The sequence below is a fragment of the Botryllus schlosseri genome, chromosome 6, assembly GCF_051294905.1.
Source record: "Botryllus schlosseri isolate E-star chromosome 6, Bs_hap1, whole genome shotgun sequence".
NCBI classification, from domain to species: Eukaryota; Metazoa; Chordata; class Ascidiacea; order Stolidobranchia; family Styelidae; genus Botryllus; species Botryllus schlosseri.
The window spans coordinates 27,898,205-27,915,412 of NC_137241.1; the positions used below are offsets into that span (position 1 = coordinate 27,898,205).

General features: G+C 42.2%; 3 protein-coding genes and 1 pseudogene across 3 annotated transcripts; 1 reads left to right on the forward strand and 3 right to left on the reverse strand.

Annotated features, from left to right (window-relative positions):
• Positions 1 to 959: 959 nt before the first annotated feature.
• LOC145441949 (ferroptosis suppressor protein 1 pseudogene) lies at positions 960 to 2,609 on the forward strand (annotated as a pseudogene).
• On the reverse strand, positions 2,559 to 6,827 carry LOC145441950 (RRP15-like protein). The gene is made up of 5 exons (XM_080319903.1): positions 5,551 to 6,827; positions 4,314 to 4,408; positions 4,164 to 4,257; positions 3,758 to 3,841; positions 2,559 to 2,921 (listed from the first exon to the last, which is right to left on the reverse strand). Exons 1-5 carry the CDS (start codon positions 5,806 to 5,808, stop codon positions 2,811 to 2,813), a joined length of 642 nt encoding a protein of 213 aa, XP_080176029.1. The 5' UTR covers positions 5,809 to 6,827; the 3' UTR covers positions 2,559 to 2,810.
• On the reverse strand, positions 5,830 to 9,194 carry LOC145441947 (mdm2-binding protein-like). Its single transcript, XM_080319901.1, has one exon. The coding sequence runs from the start codon at positions 9,192 to 9,194 to the stop codon at positions 6,849 to 6,851; it is 2,346 nt and encodes a 781-aa protein (XP_080176027.1). The 3' UTR covers positions 5,830 to 6,848.
• A 131-nt stretch (positions 9,195 to 9,325) lies between these two features.
• LOC145441948 (protein ABHD18-like) lies at positions 9,326 to 11,958 on the reverse strand. Its single transcript, XM_080319902.1, has one exon. It carries the CDS (start codon positions 11,804 to 11,806, stop codon positions 10,517 to 10,519), a length of 1,290 nt encoding a protein of 429 aa, XP_080176028.1. The 5' UTR covers positions 11,807 to 11,958; the 3' UTR covers positions 9,326 to 10,516.
• Between the last annotated feature and the right edge of the window lie 5,250 nt (positions 11,959 to 17,208).

Consider the following 17,208-nt stretch of genomic DNA (forward strand, 5'->3'; position numbering starts at 1 on the left):
GCCGTAGCCCTGAATCTCAATTTAAAGTATCCAGACCATTCCTTCAAGAAAACATTCAGTGAGTCAGGCCAGGTTCGTTTAGTAATTGGCTTCGGTCACGTATTAGATCACAGCCAGGTATGCCATCTAAAGATTATGTGAATTCTACCACATGACTTATTTACGCTTGAGCAGCCATAGTTACAGTTATAGTCGTTTCGCGTACGCACTACGAGTGCTGAATTCAGTATTGAGAGTATCACTAATATTTTAATCATTCTGGCTGCTTCTTGAGTCGGTGAATAATTTGAACAACGCTGATAGCAGGATTTGCAGTTCTATGCAGTCTGACTCATTCATTATTGATTGTTCATAACGGAAACGATTGATTTTCGGGCCTATAGTTTTCCGATCGTTGCTCAGCTCATGCTCAAGCTCATAGAAATGTAGGCTACATCAAAAAGAGAAACCGTGTTCGTTGTTAACAGAGTACAGCCTAAAGTTGGGGCTGGTAGGCTACAATGATTCGAGTACTCGAATCTGAATCGAGTATTAATTTTAATGATTCGAGTCAAGTGGTAAAAGACGATTTTTTCGAGTACTGACATTAGACTCTCCTCGCAACTGAAAGTTAATTTACTAACGAGAATACTATTTTCCATTGAGGAAACCTTGAAGCCTTGATTGGCCGCAGCATACGAGACATAGTACAAAGCTACGAACGTTACTGGAAATCATCCCACAACATTGTCAAGAAGTGCAATGAAATCGGTATGGTGGAAAAAATACCAAAGTATCTTTACTGTGACGGATAACAGCCATTATGTTCTTTGTGGTGGCATAAAAGGAACCTTTTTAAACTCTAATATAGTGTATTCTGTTGTGACGTCATAATGAGTGAGACTGGAATACTCGAGTCGAAGCGCAATACGTGATAGAATCGAATCGTTCAGGTACTCAATTTTGACAAGCCCGGCTATAGGCTAGTCTAAAAAAGTCGACATTGGCTTTCTCCGCGATGACGCAAGTAGCCCATAGGTTGCTTGGAATTGCTGCATAATGGCATAACGGAATAGTGGAGAAAGAAGTGGAAGGTGGGTCGACTGACGCTTAGGATAAATTGTAGCGTACTAACGCAAATTCCATTACAATGTCGAAAAAACAAAATTTGCGTAGATATTAACAACTGCCCTAGTGCAATTGCTAATACCCATGTATGTATCGTATTCGAAATAGCAGGGCTCAATTATATTTTGGATAATTAGAAATCTATTGGTGTAACCTGCAAAGCAATGGGGAACGGCACATCCAGCATAAGCCAATCGGAAACCGCTAAAATAGTTATCGTGGGTGCTGGGTATGGAGGATGCACTCTCGGCCGTGAACTGCAATCAACGGGCAAGATGACGATCATCAACCCCTACGACTTTCTATTCCACAATATCGGGGCGCTGAGAGCAACGGTGGAAGAGGACTTCACCAAAAATCTGATGATCCCATTGCAACTAACGTTTGGCGATAGCTTTATCAAAGGAAGGGTGACGCAATTAAACAAGGATAAAAATACAGTTACGCTGGAAAACGGTGAAGAAGTAAGTTACTCCCATCTGGTGCTGGCCACGGGCTGTAGCAGTTCGTTCCCGAGTAAGCTTACGAACGACTACCCCAATGCAACAGAAGAAGACACTAAAAGCTACTACAAGGAGATCAACGGTCAGATACGAGAAGCAGACACTATCGTATGTGTCGGAGGCGGTCCTGTCGGGGTTGAGTTATCCGGTGAGCTGAAGACGGATTTTAAAGACAAGAAAGTAATCCTGATACATCCGAACGAGACCTTAGCCTCCGCTCGACTGAAGGATAAAGTACAAAAATCCTTGAAAAAAGTCATGGAAGAAAGGGGGATCGAGCTGATGCTCAACGAACGAGTGTCAAACTTCGACGAGATACAATTCAACAAGTGCGTCAAAGATCAAATCGTGAAGACTGAGAGTGGGAAAGAAGTGAAATGCGACATGGTGATTCGATGCACCGGCGGTAAGCCGAATACGGAAGCGTTTAAAGAGTCGCTGGGCTGTGCCGTCAATGATAAAGGATTGATCAAAGTGAATGAATTCATGCAAGTCGAAGGCACTCAAAACATATTCGCTCTCGGAGACATTACCGACGTGGATGAGGAAAAGATGTCTGTAGCTGCAGCGGCACACGCGGGTATCATCACAAAAAACATCGCAGCAAGCATCTCCGGCGGTAAAATGCACCCATACAAGCCCAGTACATTCATCATGTTGATTCCGGTCGGTAGAAACGGCGGCGTGGGCGAGCTACCGCACATGGCGATCGGCGAAGCCTTCACAAGGAACATCAAATCCGCTACCTTATTTACCAAGAAGTTTTGGGGAGACATGGGCCAGACTCCGCCCAAACACTGACCGTCGAGTAACTGAGCTGCCTGATTCAATATACGCTGTAGCGTTCGCTGAGGCCATGTACGTGTCGTACATGTCCAATGTCCATACTTAAATCGTAGCCGAGGTTATTGCAATTTGGAAGCTGAGCTGCTTACATCATAGCATCCGTCCTTGTTTGCACATATTTATTGAAATAATAATGAACGCAGAAATAGTCAAGATTGCCATATGATTGTTTTTCTATCAATTCAGGTTTCAATGAACAGTTCAGATGCGTCTCATGAGGTGAATGGCCCATCGACCTACCTGATACCAATCAGGTTCTATACCACCAGTACCGCCACAGACGCTCGATCTGACTTTATGAGCAATACAATCGGTAACCGCCCCAAAGATCGGACATTCTAGCAGTTGGCGATCTTATTCCCCGTCAGATTCTTTATCCCAATCCTTAAGCTTGGTTCCCATCATATAATCATCGCGTAGGACGTCCCACTTTTTCTCGTCCTCCTTGTCGGCGATCTCGTTTGCCTACAAAAATTTTCGTTGGTCAGTACTGTCGTCTGAGCAAGGGTCAAGTGTAGCCAACACGCCAGGGCTGTTCAAAAATATTTATTTCCATTCAAATTATTTTACTGGCTGTTCAATAGAATTGTTAGGCCCGTTGAAACGAAACGTGGCACACCAAATTTGGCTCAATTCCAACCAGCGGAAGCAACGTTATTGGAGTACACGATTTTGGATTGGAAAACAACAGTAGTTACAGTGGCAAATTCTTTAATTCTCTATTATTTATATACTCAGTGCTCACTGACCTGTAAATATCAATATTTAAAATCTAAAATTTTGAACATCAATAACTTTGCTTTTACTGGTTGGAATTGAGCCGCAGCGTGCAACTTAATACAATTTCATGGGGTTGCCAGTAGAATTTTCAAATGATTTTCTTTTTTAATTTAAATTTTGTAACCCCCATAGCTTCTCTTCCACAATTTTGAATTGAGCGAAATTTGGTGCAGCATTTTTTAGCCAACCCAACGATTTTATAGCCAGTAATACACACTCGCACAAGAATCCCATGATATTCATTAGGAAGGTGCCATGTGCCATGAAAAAACGATCGGAGATAATGCCATGACGAATTACTAGCTATACTAGTGCGGCAACAGAAGTTTTTTTTTTGCTTTCTGCACTTGTTCAACATTGAAAATTCATACCATGTATGTAAGGTTTCATAACCAAGACTTGACTTGACAACAGCACTAGTAATGATTATGCAACTGATGTCATATGTATGCAACCTGTCATGGAATCACAGTTGGACGAAGCAAATCAATGAACACTAGTCCACAATGCGGGAAACTTGCCTCCTTCTTGGAACTTCCCTTGGTCTTTTTGTTGTCGCTCTTCAGCATATCCATGAAATCTCCTTTGGATACTGATTTCATAATCTGACGAAATGCAAATTGACGCAATTAGATTTTTGGTTCGTCAAAACCAGGAAAAAGCCTGTACCCATGTATACTGTACACGGGGTGGAACATAGGTGCGTTGATCAGATTTCCACCCAAGTCCGAGTTCGATTGACAACAAGAAAGGTGTAATTGCAAGTTCTATTTCAAGGGAAATTTTTAGGACCCCCGATTTTCGGACAAAAAATTGATGAAAACGTGCGTATTATACATGGAAAATTACGGTATGTAGCTATAATTCTAATCTAATTTGGAAAGGTTGAAAGCTTAATCAACAGTGTGGCAAATCGCAACACATTACCTGCTCCCTCTTGCTCTCCGTCTTGACCGCTTTCATTTTCTTATCAATTTCGGCCTGGTGCTTTTTAACGGCATTGAACAACTGCACGACGCCTCTGAAATTGAGTTGGGAATTCAGAAAAGTACACGCAGAGCAGGAGATTCGACTTGCCTCGTCGCAATTTTTTGGAGGCCGCGCTCGTAATCTTTCTGCAAAGGATCAGGTTTGCAGTAGTTCATCTCTTCCCACTTTCGTTTCTTGTTGATCTGAAACAGGATTCCGTACTCACATGTTAGCATACGGGAAAAAAGAGGGCTTTTCTACAACTAACAAGTTGAGAGAAGTGCTGAACAAAATCGAGTGTCTGGGTGATTCGATTCCGAATCAAGACTTAAGCCTGGCGTTGAGTGGAGTTTTCGAGTATCTCTGATTCAAACGTCATACACATAGGCAAAAGCTGAAATATGTTCAATACCTTACGTTTGACAGAGAATAAAATATTGCCAGTTCAACTCAGGGTTGTTGTAATGACTCGAGTCATGATTTTTTGGTGACCCGACTTAAATCATTTTTTCAAATTCCTAAATTGACTCAACTCGAGTCAATTTGTGTATTGACTCGATTTGAACTCAAGTCATCGCGCGTGACTCGAACCGTCAATACTCAAGTATATCACTCGAGACTGGGACGGCCAAGACAGACATTTCATCGTAACTTCGAAGAATAGTAACGTTACTGCATTGTTAGTATTTTGTCAATCAGTCCTTATACGGTACTTGGAAAATATGGGCAGGTTAAGACCGAGGAATATAACTATACTGTGAATGTGAGTCATTCCATATTACTTGGGCAGAGTTGAAAAAGTGGGTTGAACCGGATTGAACTGAAAACTGAACAGTGAATAATGACTTGGACACTATGACTCGGACTCAACCCTCTACCGGCTGACTTGGACTTGACTCGGTGGTGAATTAAAAATGACTCGACTTGAATCGAGTCAAAACTGAAAAAGTGAGATTGGCTTGTGACCCGTAACCTTGCGACTTGGTTACAACCCTGGTTCAACTTGATCAGAACTAATCACGTATTTACCATAAATATGGCATAACGCCTTTGATTGGTCGATGACACTACTTTCAAAGAAATGTCGTTTATATGAACATGTGTATCCCTTTGCGACATGATGTGGATAATTCTCCTCAGAATCATATATATTAATTGCAAGAGACTATAAATTGTGTAATTAAAATAATTGACTCACACTGCTCGACTCAATCGGAGTCCAGTAATGGAATCATTGTGACAGTACTAAGTACTAGGTATCCTAAATATCAGTGGTTGAGTAATATGACACATTGAAGAGCGGACATGTCATTCCAAAATGCGATTTTCAAAAACAATCACATACCAGCCTCTTTCTTTCTCTTTGTTCCACCCTCTCCTGCTTATTCTCCTCGTCTTTCTGCTTATTCTTTGCCAATATCACGCTTTTATTGGGATCGTCGGGGACACGTTTCCCCAAGATTCTGCCCATCGCGTCAGCCCACGCATCGTTACTCCCCTTTGTTTCCTTGCAATCATCGCCAGACTCCACATCCGCCAAGCAATCGTCGGCTTCTGGTTTTGAAAAAGTTTCAGTACTTTCCATCTCTTTAACTAGCACCATATTCAAGGCTACTACAGATACTCTGAGAAAGTATACGGAACAGTGAACTATTCAAGTATCGAAACAAATTGTCAATGCAGAATAAGAAAATAATAAACAAGATCTGAGTTTTATATAAGCGGCAAACGCAGTTAGAAGAGGCTTCGATAAACATTTGACCAATGATACCAATAAGCCCTACCTAACCATAAAGGATCAAGGTATGTATCACTAAAATATTGAGTTACCGGATCGACCACCCAATCATAGAAGGAACAATTACCAAGAGATGTAATCAATCATGATAAGAATAGGGTTAAGATTAAATGATGAAATTGAGTTTAAGAATATGGGAATTCAGCTCATTAGAAATGCCCCAAAAACCACAATCATCCTGACTTTTGACCTGATGTGCCACAGAGACACGTCTATGCACATTAGTAAAATGTGCTCAGCAGTCAGCACTATAACAGAATAAAGGAGTGGGAGTACAATCGTATTCATAGCACCTAGCCATGCGACACAATTCTTATCGGGCAGAAATAGATTGTAGGATACAAAAACGCAACCATCGTGAGTCGTCACACGTTTTTGTGGTAGGCCTAAAGGATTAGTTATAGAATATTCTCAATAGCCTACATTGGCAGCGACACAAATGCGTGTGTCCAGAATATGTCTGTAACACTGAATTATTGTAATACGGTAACATCCACTTGATAGAGGTAAGACTGATGCAACTTGAATATAACTAGCACTTCCAAGTTAACATGTCTTCCCCCGAAACACGGAAAAATGGATTTGAATTCGAGTAATTTCGATTCAGGTGAGTTTAGTTTCATCATCCTCACAAATTAAAATTTGCAAATAGACTACATAATAATGAGGTGCAAATCAAATCATTCTAGATGAGCAAAGAAGCCAGTCCTGTGTTCAGCTGCCAGCTCGACTGTGCAACAACGTATCCAAAATTATGTGTGGAATGGAATGAATGGAGTTACGGCTGCCGTAGTGTGCATGGCTAGGTTCCAATCACGAAGGACAGTCATTACTGCCAGCAATAATCAGACTTGAAACGACACTACAGATTGCACGTTATTATACACTGTATCCTTCATGATTTGGTCGAGATTTTTTGAAGATTTCAGATCTTTCAGAAAAGCCATGCTGACTTGATACAGTCTCCGAAAACAAGATTCAAATCTTATATTTCCGCGGGGTACACCGTTGGAGGACAAGGCAGATTCGATCATATCTTCGAGACGCTTTTTATTGTCTTGTACATAGCTTTTACGCAAGAGACGCTTCTGATCTTTCACGGGGCCCTTGTCAGAGTTCGCGTCAGCTCGAGTACGCTTGGTTTTTATTGGAGTTGACCGCAAAACCATTGTACACGCAGATTTGTGAGAGAGTTGCGACGAAAATTTCCGTTTTTCCACACGTTTCTTATGAAGTTTCTCCGCAACTTTTTTCAGATGGTTCTCGTCATTGACAGACTTCGACGACGTCTTCCGAACGCGTAGAGTCTTTTTCGCTGGAGACCGCCCGGCCGGTATAATGGAATGAGACGGCACGCACGCGATAGACCCCAAAGACCGGGTCTCGAATTTCACATACTTTTCAATCCATCTGCGACAAGCTTTCTCATCTTTGTCAGCCTCAACTTCATCGTTGTTAAACATTATTCCATGATAAAACACAGGTTGTTGTCGGGCTTCATCAAAATTCTGTAACGATTCCCAAGATGGTAAGGCAGATAGATCTGTTTTAGGTGTTAACAAGCCTAAGGAATAATCACAAAGCGACTCCTGACGCGAAAAGTGCCGTAGAATATCATCCGGTTTAAAATGCATGTCTAACACAACAGGCAAATTTGCATCATCCATTTTTGCAGCGTTCCTCACGATTTCGGCGTTCTCTAAAATCCCTTTTTGTACTTTGTACACATTTAAAACATGGTGCGAATTGCTTTCCGGAGAATCCGGGGATTCAGTACACCGTTTCCACGATTTCGTTATCTCAGCGCTGATGTGCTGCATACACTGGTCGACTAACGACTGAAATTCGACGCAAGAAATGTCCGCCGAGGCACGGCTGCCTAGCCACTCTCTAAACAGCTCGTTTGCGTGAAACTTAAACAAAGTGTACCGGTTTAAAAGAGAAGTCACATCCACAGATTCGAAAGTAGTTGGTTCGGATGACACTGAACTAAAACTTGCAAGTGCGTCTCCTAAAAATGACACAGGGTCACATGAGTAGTTGCACGGAATCCTTAGATCCTGTTCTTCAACCCTGCTTAAAATATGACACGTAAAATCAATGTTATTATCGCTTGAACCACTGTTTTGTGATAGCCTAAACACAAAATGAAGGTGACACTTGTCACGTTGTGCAAGTAGTATGTCCGGCGTTTGAGATTCTTTCACAATAGCTTCACGCCAGTGATCGCTAGAGTATTTAGCGAGAGAATTAAATTGCTTGTCTGATACAGAGTATTGCAATCGGCACAGGTACGCAGCCACTGGCTTACAATGAAGGAACTGTCGGATACCATCCAACGCTTTGTTTCTTTCGGGATGCCGACCATCTATTTTGTAACGTAACAAAAACTTTCTACCAGTGTAAGAAGTCAGAGGGACGGTGCAAACATCCACCACAGACATAATGTGAATTTCAGGACCAATCCATACGTTCACGTCTTCACAAGAATCGGGCAACCGCGGACTAATATTGTCAACCGTAATTGAATTGTCAATGTCATCTTTCACGGTATACATAGTGAAGCCAGTAACGTCGGCCAATTTCATATCATTTTGAAGCGCCGAAAAGCGTCCTCTCCATATTTCTCGCAATGACAGGGAATATACAGCATCGCACCCCGCTTCACACTTATAAAACAGGAAATCTGAATCCATAAAATTGAACTGTGATTGAGTATCACTGGAGGGTTCGCAATTTGAGTATATAACAAGTCGACCCAAGTGCCATGAGCATAACTTCTTGATTGCCCCGGTCACTCCCATACTGACAGGTACGCTTAATAAATCACATCCTTGAAAATCGAGTAAGACGTGCAGTAAGTATGATCCAGGCAAAGGTAATTTATCGCTGATATCCATCAGAACTTCGGACACATCGTCTTGATTAGCTTCGACTGTATGTTCCTCCATCTTTAAACGGCTATTAACGCTATCAGTATTGAGTACTTTCCAAGACGCTCGTGATTTCAAAGACTTGTGAAGTTCATCATTCAGAGATAATGATATTCCGCGGATCGTCGGCTCTCTAACACTGAGGGTATGTTCCAAAAACGGGCTTGAAAAATAACACTTCTTGTCCGACGAGGTGTCAACCTGTACATTCACACCAGCTGAGCCACATTTTACAATCCGAATGATGTACACATCCATTGCCAACGGGTGAAACGCTCAAAGCAAGATCCAACTCGGTAATTACAAGAGCTCTGCAAGCATTCAATGGGCATGCCAATACGCTTTCATCTTTTCGCATTCTAGGTAAAGTTTTATGACCAAGAAAACTATCTGGAAACAGAAAAGAGTGCTGATTTAAAAGATGCATATTCTCAAGTTTGAATTAGAAAACCATATTATGTTACATCAACACAGAAAGATATTGAAGCTACAGCTACCCGATATCAATATGAGAACCGGTTCAGCAGGATTTAGTAAATCAACGCAAGGAGCAGGTAAACATATCAAGCACCGTTAGATTTATGCAGAAAGCCAAACCCATCTTAAAAATGAATTTCATACTTGCATCATGTTTGAACCATCTGACACCTAATTTGCTATTTATAAAATACATAAAATCTCTGGAGGAACAAGATTACTCCTATTTCAAGCTTAGCTGACCATATCAGTTAGCATTATAATGAATAATATAGCCAAGAATACACAATATTTTTTACAGCAGTGATAGGTTCAGGTCGATATTGAATAATCAAGATATATAATTATAGACTCAATACGGCAACCACTTTAAAATAAACAGCGAATGCATCATCCTAGATCAACTCCAGTCATCCACCCACTTTTCAAACCAACGCTAGATGCCTAAAATCCTCATGTATATATAGGCCGTTAACAACATTAGGGCAGCAAGACTCCAGGGATAGGCTTGGCTTACAATTGAGCAAGGACTGAATCAAATGAAAATTTCAACAATATTGAACTGTAGGGCTGTTCAAAAATAGCTTTTTTCTTCAAATCTTACTGGGTATTCAATAAAATTGTTGAGTTGGCTAAAAAAACGCTGCAGACCAAATTTGGCTCAATTCCAACCTGTAGAAGCGAAGTTATTGGAGTTCGATAATTTTCCATACGATCAAAATAAAAATTTCGTTAAAATTTTACAGCGAATTCAATGAAATTGTCAAGTTGTCTAAAAAACGATGCATAGAAAATTTGGTTCAACTACAACTCGTATGGAAGTGAAGTTGTTGGAGTTCAAATTTTTGGATATGAAAGAAATAGTTTTTCAGTAGGAAATTCTCTAGAACTACCCACCGTAAATCGAAAATTTTGAATACGAATAATTTCACTTATACTGGTTAGAATTGAGCCAAATTTGCTACACATCGGTTTTTCAGACAACTCAACAATATCATGCGGTTGACAGTAAAATTTGAAAAAATGAGTTATTTTCGAACAACCCTATAGTTGTACATATCATCAAAATTTAGTAAGTTCATCAATGACGTTGGTGGCTTACTTCATGACTTATTCACATATACTTGAAGTGATTTCAAAAATGTTGTAAGTGGAAGCGGAGCCTCTAATTTGGCACTGGAAATTGTACGGTACGCCGCCATTTCGGACACAGAACTATCGCTAGTTTTAGACGTATCATCATTCATAGCATACTTTTGAGACAATCGATCAAACGTATCAACAATTGCTCTACAAAAATCACGGTGATGCATCAAAAAGCCTGCTATGTGCCCAGTGTTAAGGTATCGCACCTCACAACCGGGCCAAATTTCATCCATAGGTTTCAGCTTATGAATCGGATAGTAAGCATCAGCTTTGGCTACAACAAATGTAGCTAAAGTTGGATCGAACGGCACTGAGTAATTCTGAAGACCTGTCACTTTATCCATGACATCTCTCATAAAAACCACGGCTTCACGCCTCCCTTGTTCTTTCGTTTTCTTGAGACTCTTATCGTATCTTTGATTTTCAATATACATATCATTCGAGCTTGATCGTAACATTGGTTCCACATCGTGTTGATGTTTAGCAGCGTACTCTTCTTCCAATGTCCTCCATGATATTGCCTTACTCAAAACTCCTTCAGTCCATACAACTGAAGATGATGTCCATGACATACAAGGGACTACGGCTATTGGTTTTGGCCAGTTTGTTGCTGCTAGAGATGCCATATGCCCACCCATCGATATTCCTGTTAATCCTAATCGGCTATAACCTTCGCCTTCTAGCCATTTCATGAGCCAATATCCCTCCAACACAAGACTCAAGCCCATGATAAATAGATCTTTCACATGCAGCAAACCAGATCTGTTCTGTTCAACTGGTTTGCGCAGTCCATAGTATGGGTTTTCAAGTATTAAAGAAGATATGCCTTTTGCTAGCAATGGTTTCGCGAGTAATTCTCTGCGTCGTGCGAAACCATGATCTCCTGTACCAGCCATATGAATGCATATTGGCCCGAGGTCATGTTTTGGTGCTTCTGCGGGTAACACTAATTGAAAATAAGCGGTTTTACACTTGTCTGGGACTAAATGTGGAACAATACCGCAAATTGGTGATTCGAAATGTCCATCAATTGTTCTGTATTTATCATTTTTGATGCTGGTAGTACGATCGAGATGTATTTCTCTGCCCTCGATGTTTTCGACAAAATCTACACATTTCTCACGGTTTGATATCATTTTATGAACTTTTAGGATTTCTTTCAACTCCTCCGGAGTGCCCCATCCTCTGGTGTAATATTTCGTGAGGATAAGTCTCCGATAGAACAGGTCAAGTTTGCTAAGAGACATTTCAACATCGGCGCTTGACCCAAGTTTCCATAGATTACCTGAAACCTGGGTCTGCAAAAACGGACAAACAAAATATTAGAGCATTGGCATTACATTAGACTGCGAATGCGAGAACGATATATTCCTGATTCATAATTCAATCCAATTATAAACATGCAGGAATGACTAATGAGATGGCATATCACTACTCTCATACTGGCCCTGTGGATATGAAGCTGTATCAGCTGTATCAGCTGTATCACCCTGTGGATATAAAGCTGTATCACAGCTGTATCAGTTGTATTGCAGCTGTATCACTCATATATCAGCTGTAGTAGGAATTATCGAAAATTTTCGCGCTAAACAGCGTATAGCATGAGGGGGGTCGGTTTATCATCCTATAGGGGGCCCAAGACCAACGTTTTTTTTTTGGGGGGGGGGGGGCTGACGAAGTGCTGTTACGGCCCTGGCTATAATGCGTCCTGATAATGCTAATAAACCAATGATGATGAGGATCTAGTTTACGTCTGACATTGCGTGTTTGCATAATCACTGTAGGGGACGATACCATTGTGTTCCAATACCTGACTATATTGCATCCCAAACGTAGTCTTGGCGTGATACTTTTTATGCAGAGAGAAACCTGGATGATAAAGCTGATAATTGAGTGATACAGCTGATACCTGAGTGACATGGTTGATACTTGAGTGATAGCCTACTAGACTATTTCGCGCATCTCAGACATAGTATAGACGTGATACTATTGCAGAGTGATACCTGGGTGAATGTCGGTACGGTTTGTCTTATATAACATGGGATCAGCCATGATTCTCAAAGTTGAAGTAATTAAAAAATGATAATAAACAAATCGAGAATTTTTTGAACACAAGACACCGATTCCATACAGGTAGAGTGATACAGCTGATAGAGCTGTGATACAGCTGATACAGCGTTATATCCACAGGGTGGTACAGCTGATACAGCTTCGTATCCACAGGGTGATATAGCTGATACAGCTTTATATCCACAGGGTGATACAGCTGATACTGCTGATACAGCTGATACAGCTTTATATCCACAGGGCCCTCATACTTCAGAGGACGCATTAATACGAGCTTGGAAGAAAACTCAGTAGGTGAAAAGAACACATATGGATTCAACAGAAACCAAAAGCATACTCATATCATTATATAGGACGTCTTACATAATGTCAAAAAGAATATACAAAATATTTCTAGACAACGCGACGCCGGCATGTTACGCACTGGCTACGCACTGCGACTGCGTCGAGGAGGGTTGGTTCGATTATGTTCACAATAAGAGCAATTCTGTTCACAATAAGAGCAGTCTCATGTTCACAATAAGAGCAGTCATGTTCACAATAAGAGCAGTCTCATGTTCACAATAAGAGCAGTCGTTGTATTATTCACAATAACATCAGTCGCAGCACCACCATATCCCCCGGACACGATGTCCGAGTGGCAACATAGTCCGAACACAACCCAGACATGATGTCCGAACACCCCCAGACACGATGTCCGAGTCTCAACGCAGTTGGAACACACTCCTGACATGATGCCCGAACACCCCCAGACACGATGTCCGAGTGTCAACGCCGTCCGAACACACCCCAGACACAATGTCCGAACGCCCCCCCCCCCCCGACACACCCCAGACATGATGTCCGAACACCCCCCAGACATCCTCATCCATACACGATGTCCGAACTCACCACGCCCCAGACATGATGTCCGAGTGTCAACGCAGTCCGATCACACCCCAGACACGACTTAACTTGACTCTGTGTCTCAAAATGTAAATTGACTCGTGACTCAAAGCTAATTTTTTTTAGTCAACTTCGAGTCATCAATCTATCGGTCTCGACTGGGTCGCTGTACCTGTACGCACGTACTTTACGTACGTACATCGTGTTTGGGGGTGTTCGGGCATCGTGTCAGGAGTGTGTTCGGACTGCGTTGACACTCGAACATCGTGTCTGGGGGTGTTCGGACATCATGTCTGGGTGGTGTTCGGACTATGTTGCCACTCGGACATCGTGTCCGGGGGATATGGTGGTGCTGCGACTGATATTATTGTAAATACAACGACTGCTCTTATTGTGAACATTAGGGCTGGGCACAATGATTCGAGTACTCGAATCTGAATCGAGTATTAATTTTAATGATTCGAGTCGAGTAGCAAAAGACGATTTTTTCGAGTACTGAAATTATACGCTCCTCACCACTGAAAGTTGATGTATCAACGAGGAGTTTATCAACGATCAACGAATTTATGCTAATTTCACCATTGAAGCCTTGATTGGCCGTATCGTAGGCTACCATAGGTAACATAAAGTACAAAGCTACGAACGTTACTGGAAATAGCACATTTCCGAAGTCATGATCATCCCACAATATTGTCACCAAGTGCAATGAAATCGGTATGGTCGAAAAAATAACAAAGTATCCTTAATATGATGGATAACAGGCATTATATTCTTTGTGGTCGGTTAAAAGGTACGTATTTGAACTTTGACAAATAATATTCTGCTATGACGTCATAATGAGTGATACTCGATTACTCGACTCGATTCGAAGCATTTTACGTGATTCAGAATCGAATCACTTAGGTACTCGATTTTGCCCAGCCCTAGTGAACATGAGACTGTTCTTATTGTGAACATGACTGCTCTTATTGTGAACATGAGACTGTTCTTATTGTGAACATGACTGCTCTTATTGTGAACATGAGACTGCTCTTATTGTGAACATGACTGCTCATATTGTGAACATGAGACTGTTCTTATTGTGAACATGACTGCTCTTATTGTGAACATAGGACTGTTCTTATTGTGAACATGACTGCTCTTATTGTGAACATGAGACTGCTCTTATTGTGAACATGACTGATCTTATTGTATTATCATGTCTGGGGTATCTTCGGACTGCATTGACACTCTGGACATCATGTCTGGGGGTGTTTGGATTTCATGACTGAGGTGTGTCTACACTGCGTTGCCAATCGGAAATCATGTTCGGACATCATGTCCCGGCCTGTGTTCAAATATCAAGTCTAGGGTGTGTTCATAAAATCATGTTTGGGGTGTCTTCGGACTGCGTTGACACTCGGACATCATGTCTGGGGCGTGGCGAGTTCGGACATCGTGTCTGGACGATGTCTGGGGGGTATTCGGTCATCATGTCTGGGGTGTGTCTGGGGTGTGTCTGGGGAAGGGGCGTTAGGACATCGTGTCTGGGGTGTGTTCGGACTGCGTGTACACTCGGACATCGTGTCTGGGGTGTGTTCGGACTGCGTTGACACTCAGGCATCATGTCTGGGGCGTGGTGAGTTCGGACATCGTGTATGGAGGATGTCTGGGGGGTGTTCGGACCTCATGTCTGGGGTGTGTCTGGGGGGGGGGGGGGCGTTCGGACATCGTGTCTGGGATGTGTTCGGACTGCGTTGACATTCGGACATCGTGTCTAGGGGTGTTCGGGCATCATGTCAGGAGTGTGTTCGAACTGCGTTGACACTAGGACATCGTGTCTGGGGGTGTTCGGACATCATGTCTGGGTTGTGTTCGGACTATGTTGCCACTCGGACATCGTGTCAGGGGGATATGGTGGTGCTGCGACTGATGTAATTGTGAATACAACGACTGCTCTTATTGTGAACATGAGACTGCTCTTATTGTGAACATGAGACTGCTCTTATTGTGAACATGACTGCTCTTATTGTGAACATGAGACTGCTCTTATTGTGAACAGAATTGCTCTTATTGTGAACATAATCGAACCAACCCTGTAGACTGCGTCGGTCGCTAGAGGTCATTGATCGAGGGTCCGTTACACTTCAGTAGATGAGCGTTTGAGCATTGAGCACATTACGATCTGGACTAGGACAGGAACCGAAGTAGAACCACTCTGGCTTTATTCGTTTGTAGTGTAGCCGTACTAGATCTCTATTGCTAAATCGTCCTGAAAGTTAAATTCACGCAGTTGTTAGCTACTGCAGTGTGCGTTGTTGAGGCGCGCTTCTCTCAACCCTATCTGCCTTTGTGCGTTGTGGGCCTAACTCACATCTCAAACGTACACAGGGCTGTTAACACAGCTAACAACCGCTACCAGCTACGGTGTTAATACTGCCCCGGAAAGACCAGATGAAAGAGAGTTGCCACCAAGTCAAAAATATGTCGTGGAGACGCGCTTTTCTCAATTTGCCACGAACATTATCTGTCTATGCGCGTTCAACTACACTCACATCACCATCATCATCATCATTGGTATATTAGCAATTTTTATGAGTTCAATACACCACAAAAATGCGATACAATGAAAAGATAGGAAGGTTTCGAAGCGACTTGAAGTAGTCTATGGAATCAGACACCCCCTTGGCCTAGGTTCTTAAAGTATGGGTCGCGACCCAAACATGGGTCGCGAAGGGTATAATTTTGGGTCGCGACGGTACCAGAACGGTCCTTTAATATGTATGTGATATTATTTGAGGTCATTGCAACAACAAAAATATCTTCGCATTTCGCGCGATTTACTGTAGTTGGTTGGAGCATATCGGAGGTCACTGAGTTTGGTACCATGGCCAATAAGCGAGACACGTGGAGAAGTCGCCACCACAACAAGACTTGATCATGAAGATGTGCCGACCTTTGTATTAAACAAATTGCTTTGAATTCATGATAAGATTTTTTCAACATTGGTTTCTCTGGAAAACACCGGTGGAGACCTGAGACGCTCTAGTGTAGAGTTGTACAACGAGCGGTTGCCGGTTTATGAGGCCAAAACCCGCCCACGCTTGGATACATGAATATATGACGTTGGGCCAACATACGGCTGGGCAAAGTGCGGTGCCAAAAAGTTCGGTGGCGATAATTGACCGTCGCTGGGTGGCCAAACCATTTGTTATTGATATAATTGGTCGGCACCAAAATGCATTCATCACCAAAATGCAAATCACCCAAATGCATTCATTTTGCATTTTGGTGTGTGATCATTTTGCATTTTGGTGTGTGTTGCTTGGGTCGCGAGATACCACTAAAAGTCAGATTTGGGTCGCGGTCTAAAAAGTATAAGAACCACTGGCCTAGGCGATATGAAGAGGAGGCATGCACACTGAATGAAAAGTAAAAGAAGATAGTACAGAAAAAAACAAGCGACAAAAATGGGGCGGCATGTCATGGAAGGCGAGATCGATCGGTCACGTCGTGGTCCGGTAATCTTGACGATAGATTAGTATTTATTTAGTAGTAATTGCTTGTATTTCGACTTACGTGGACATGATCGTCGACTGTCGGATGGCCGGCGGGATACTGTTCCACACGTCAGGTCCGGCATATTTGATAGAGCGATGATCTTTTCGGTCGATCATATGATATTTGGACGACGTGGACGCGCGTGTGTTGTACTTGT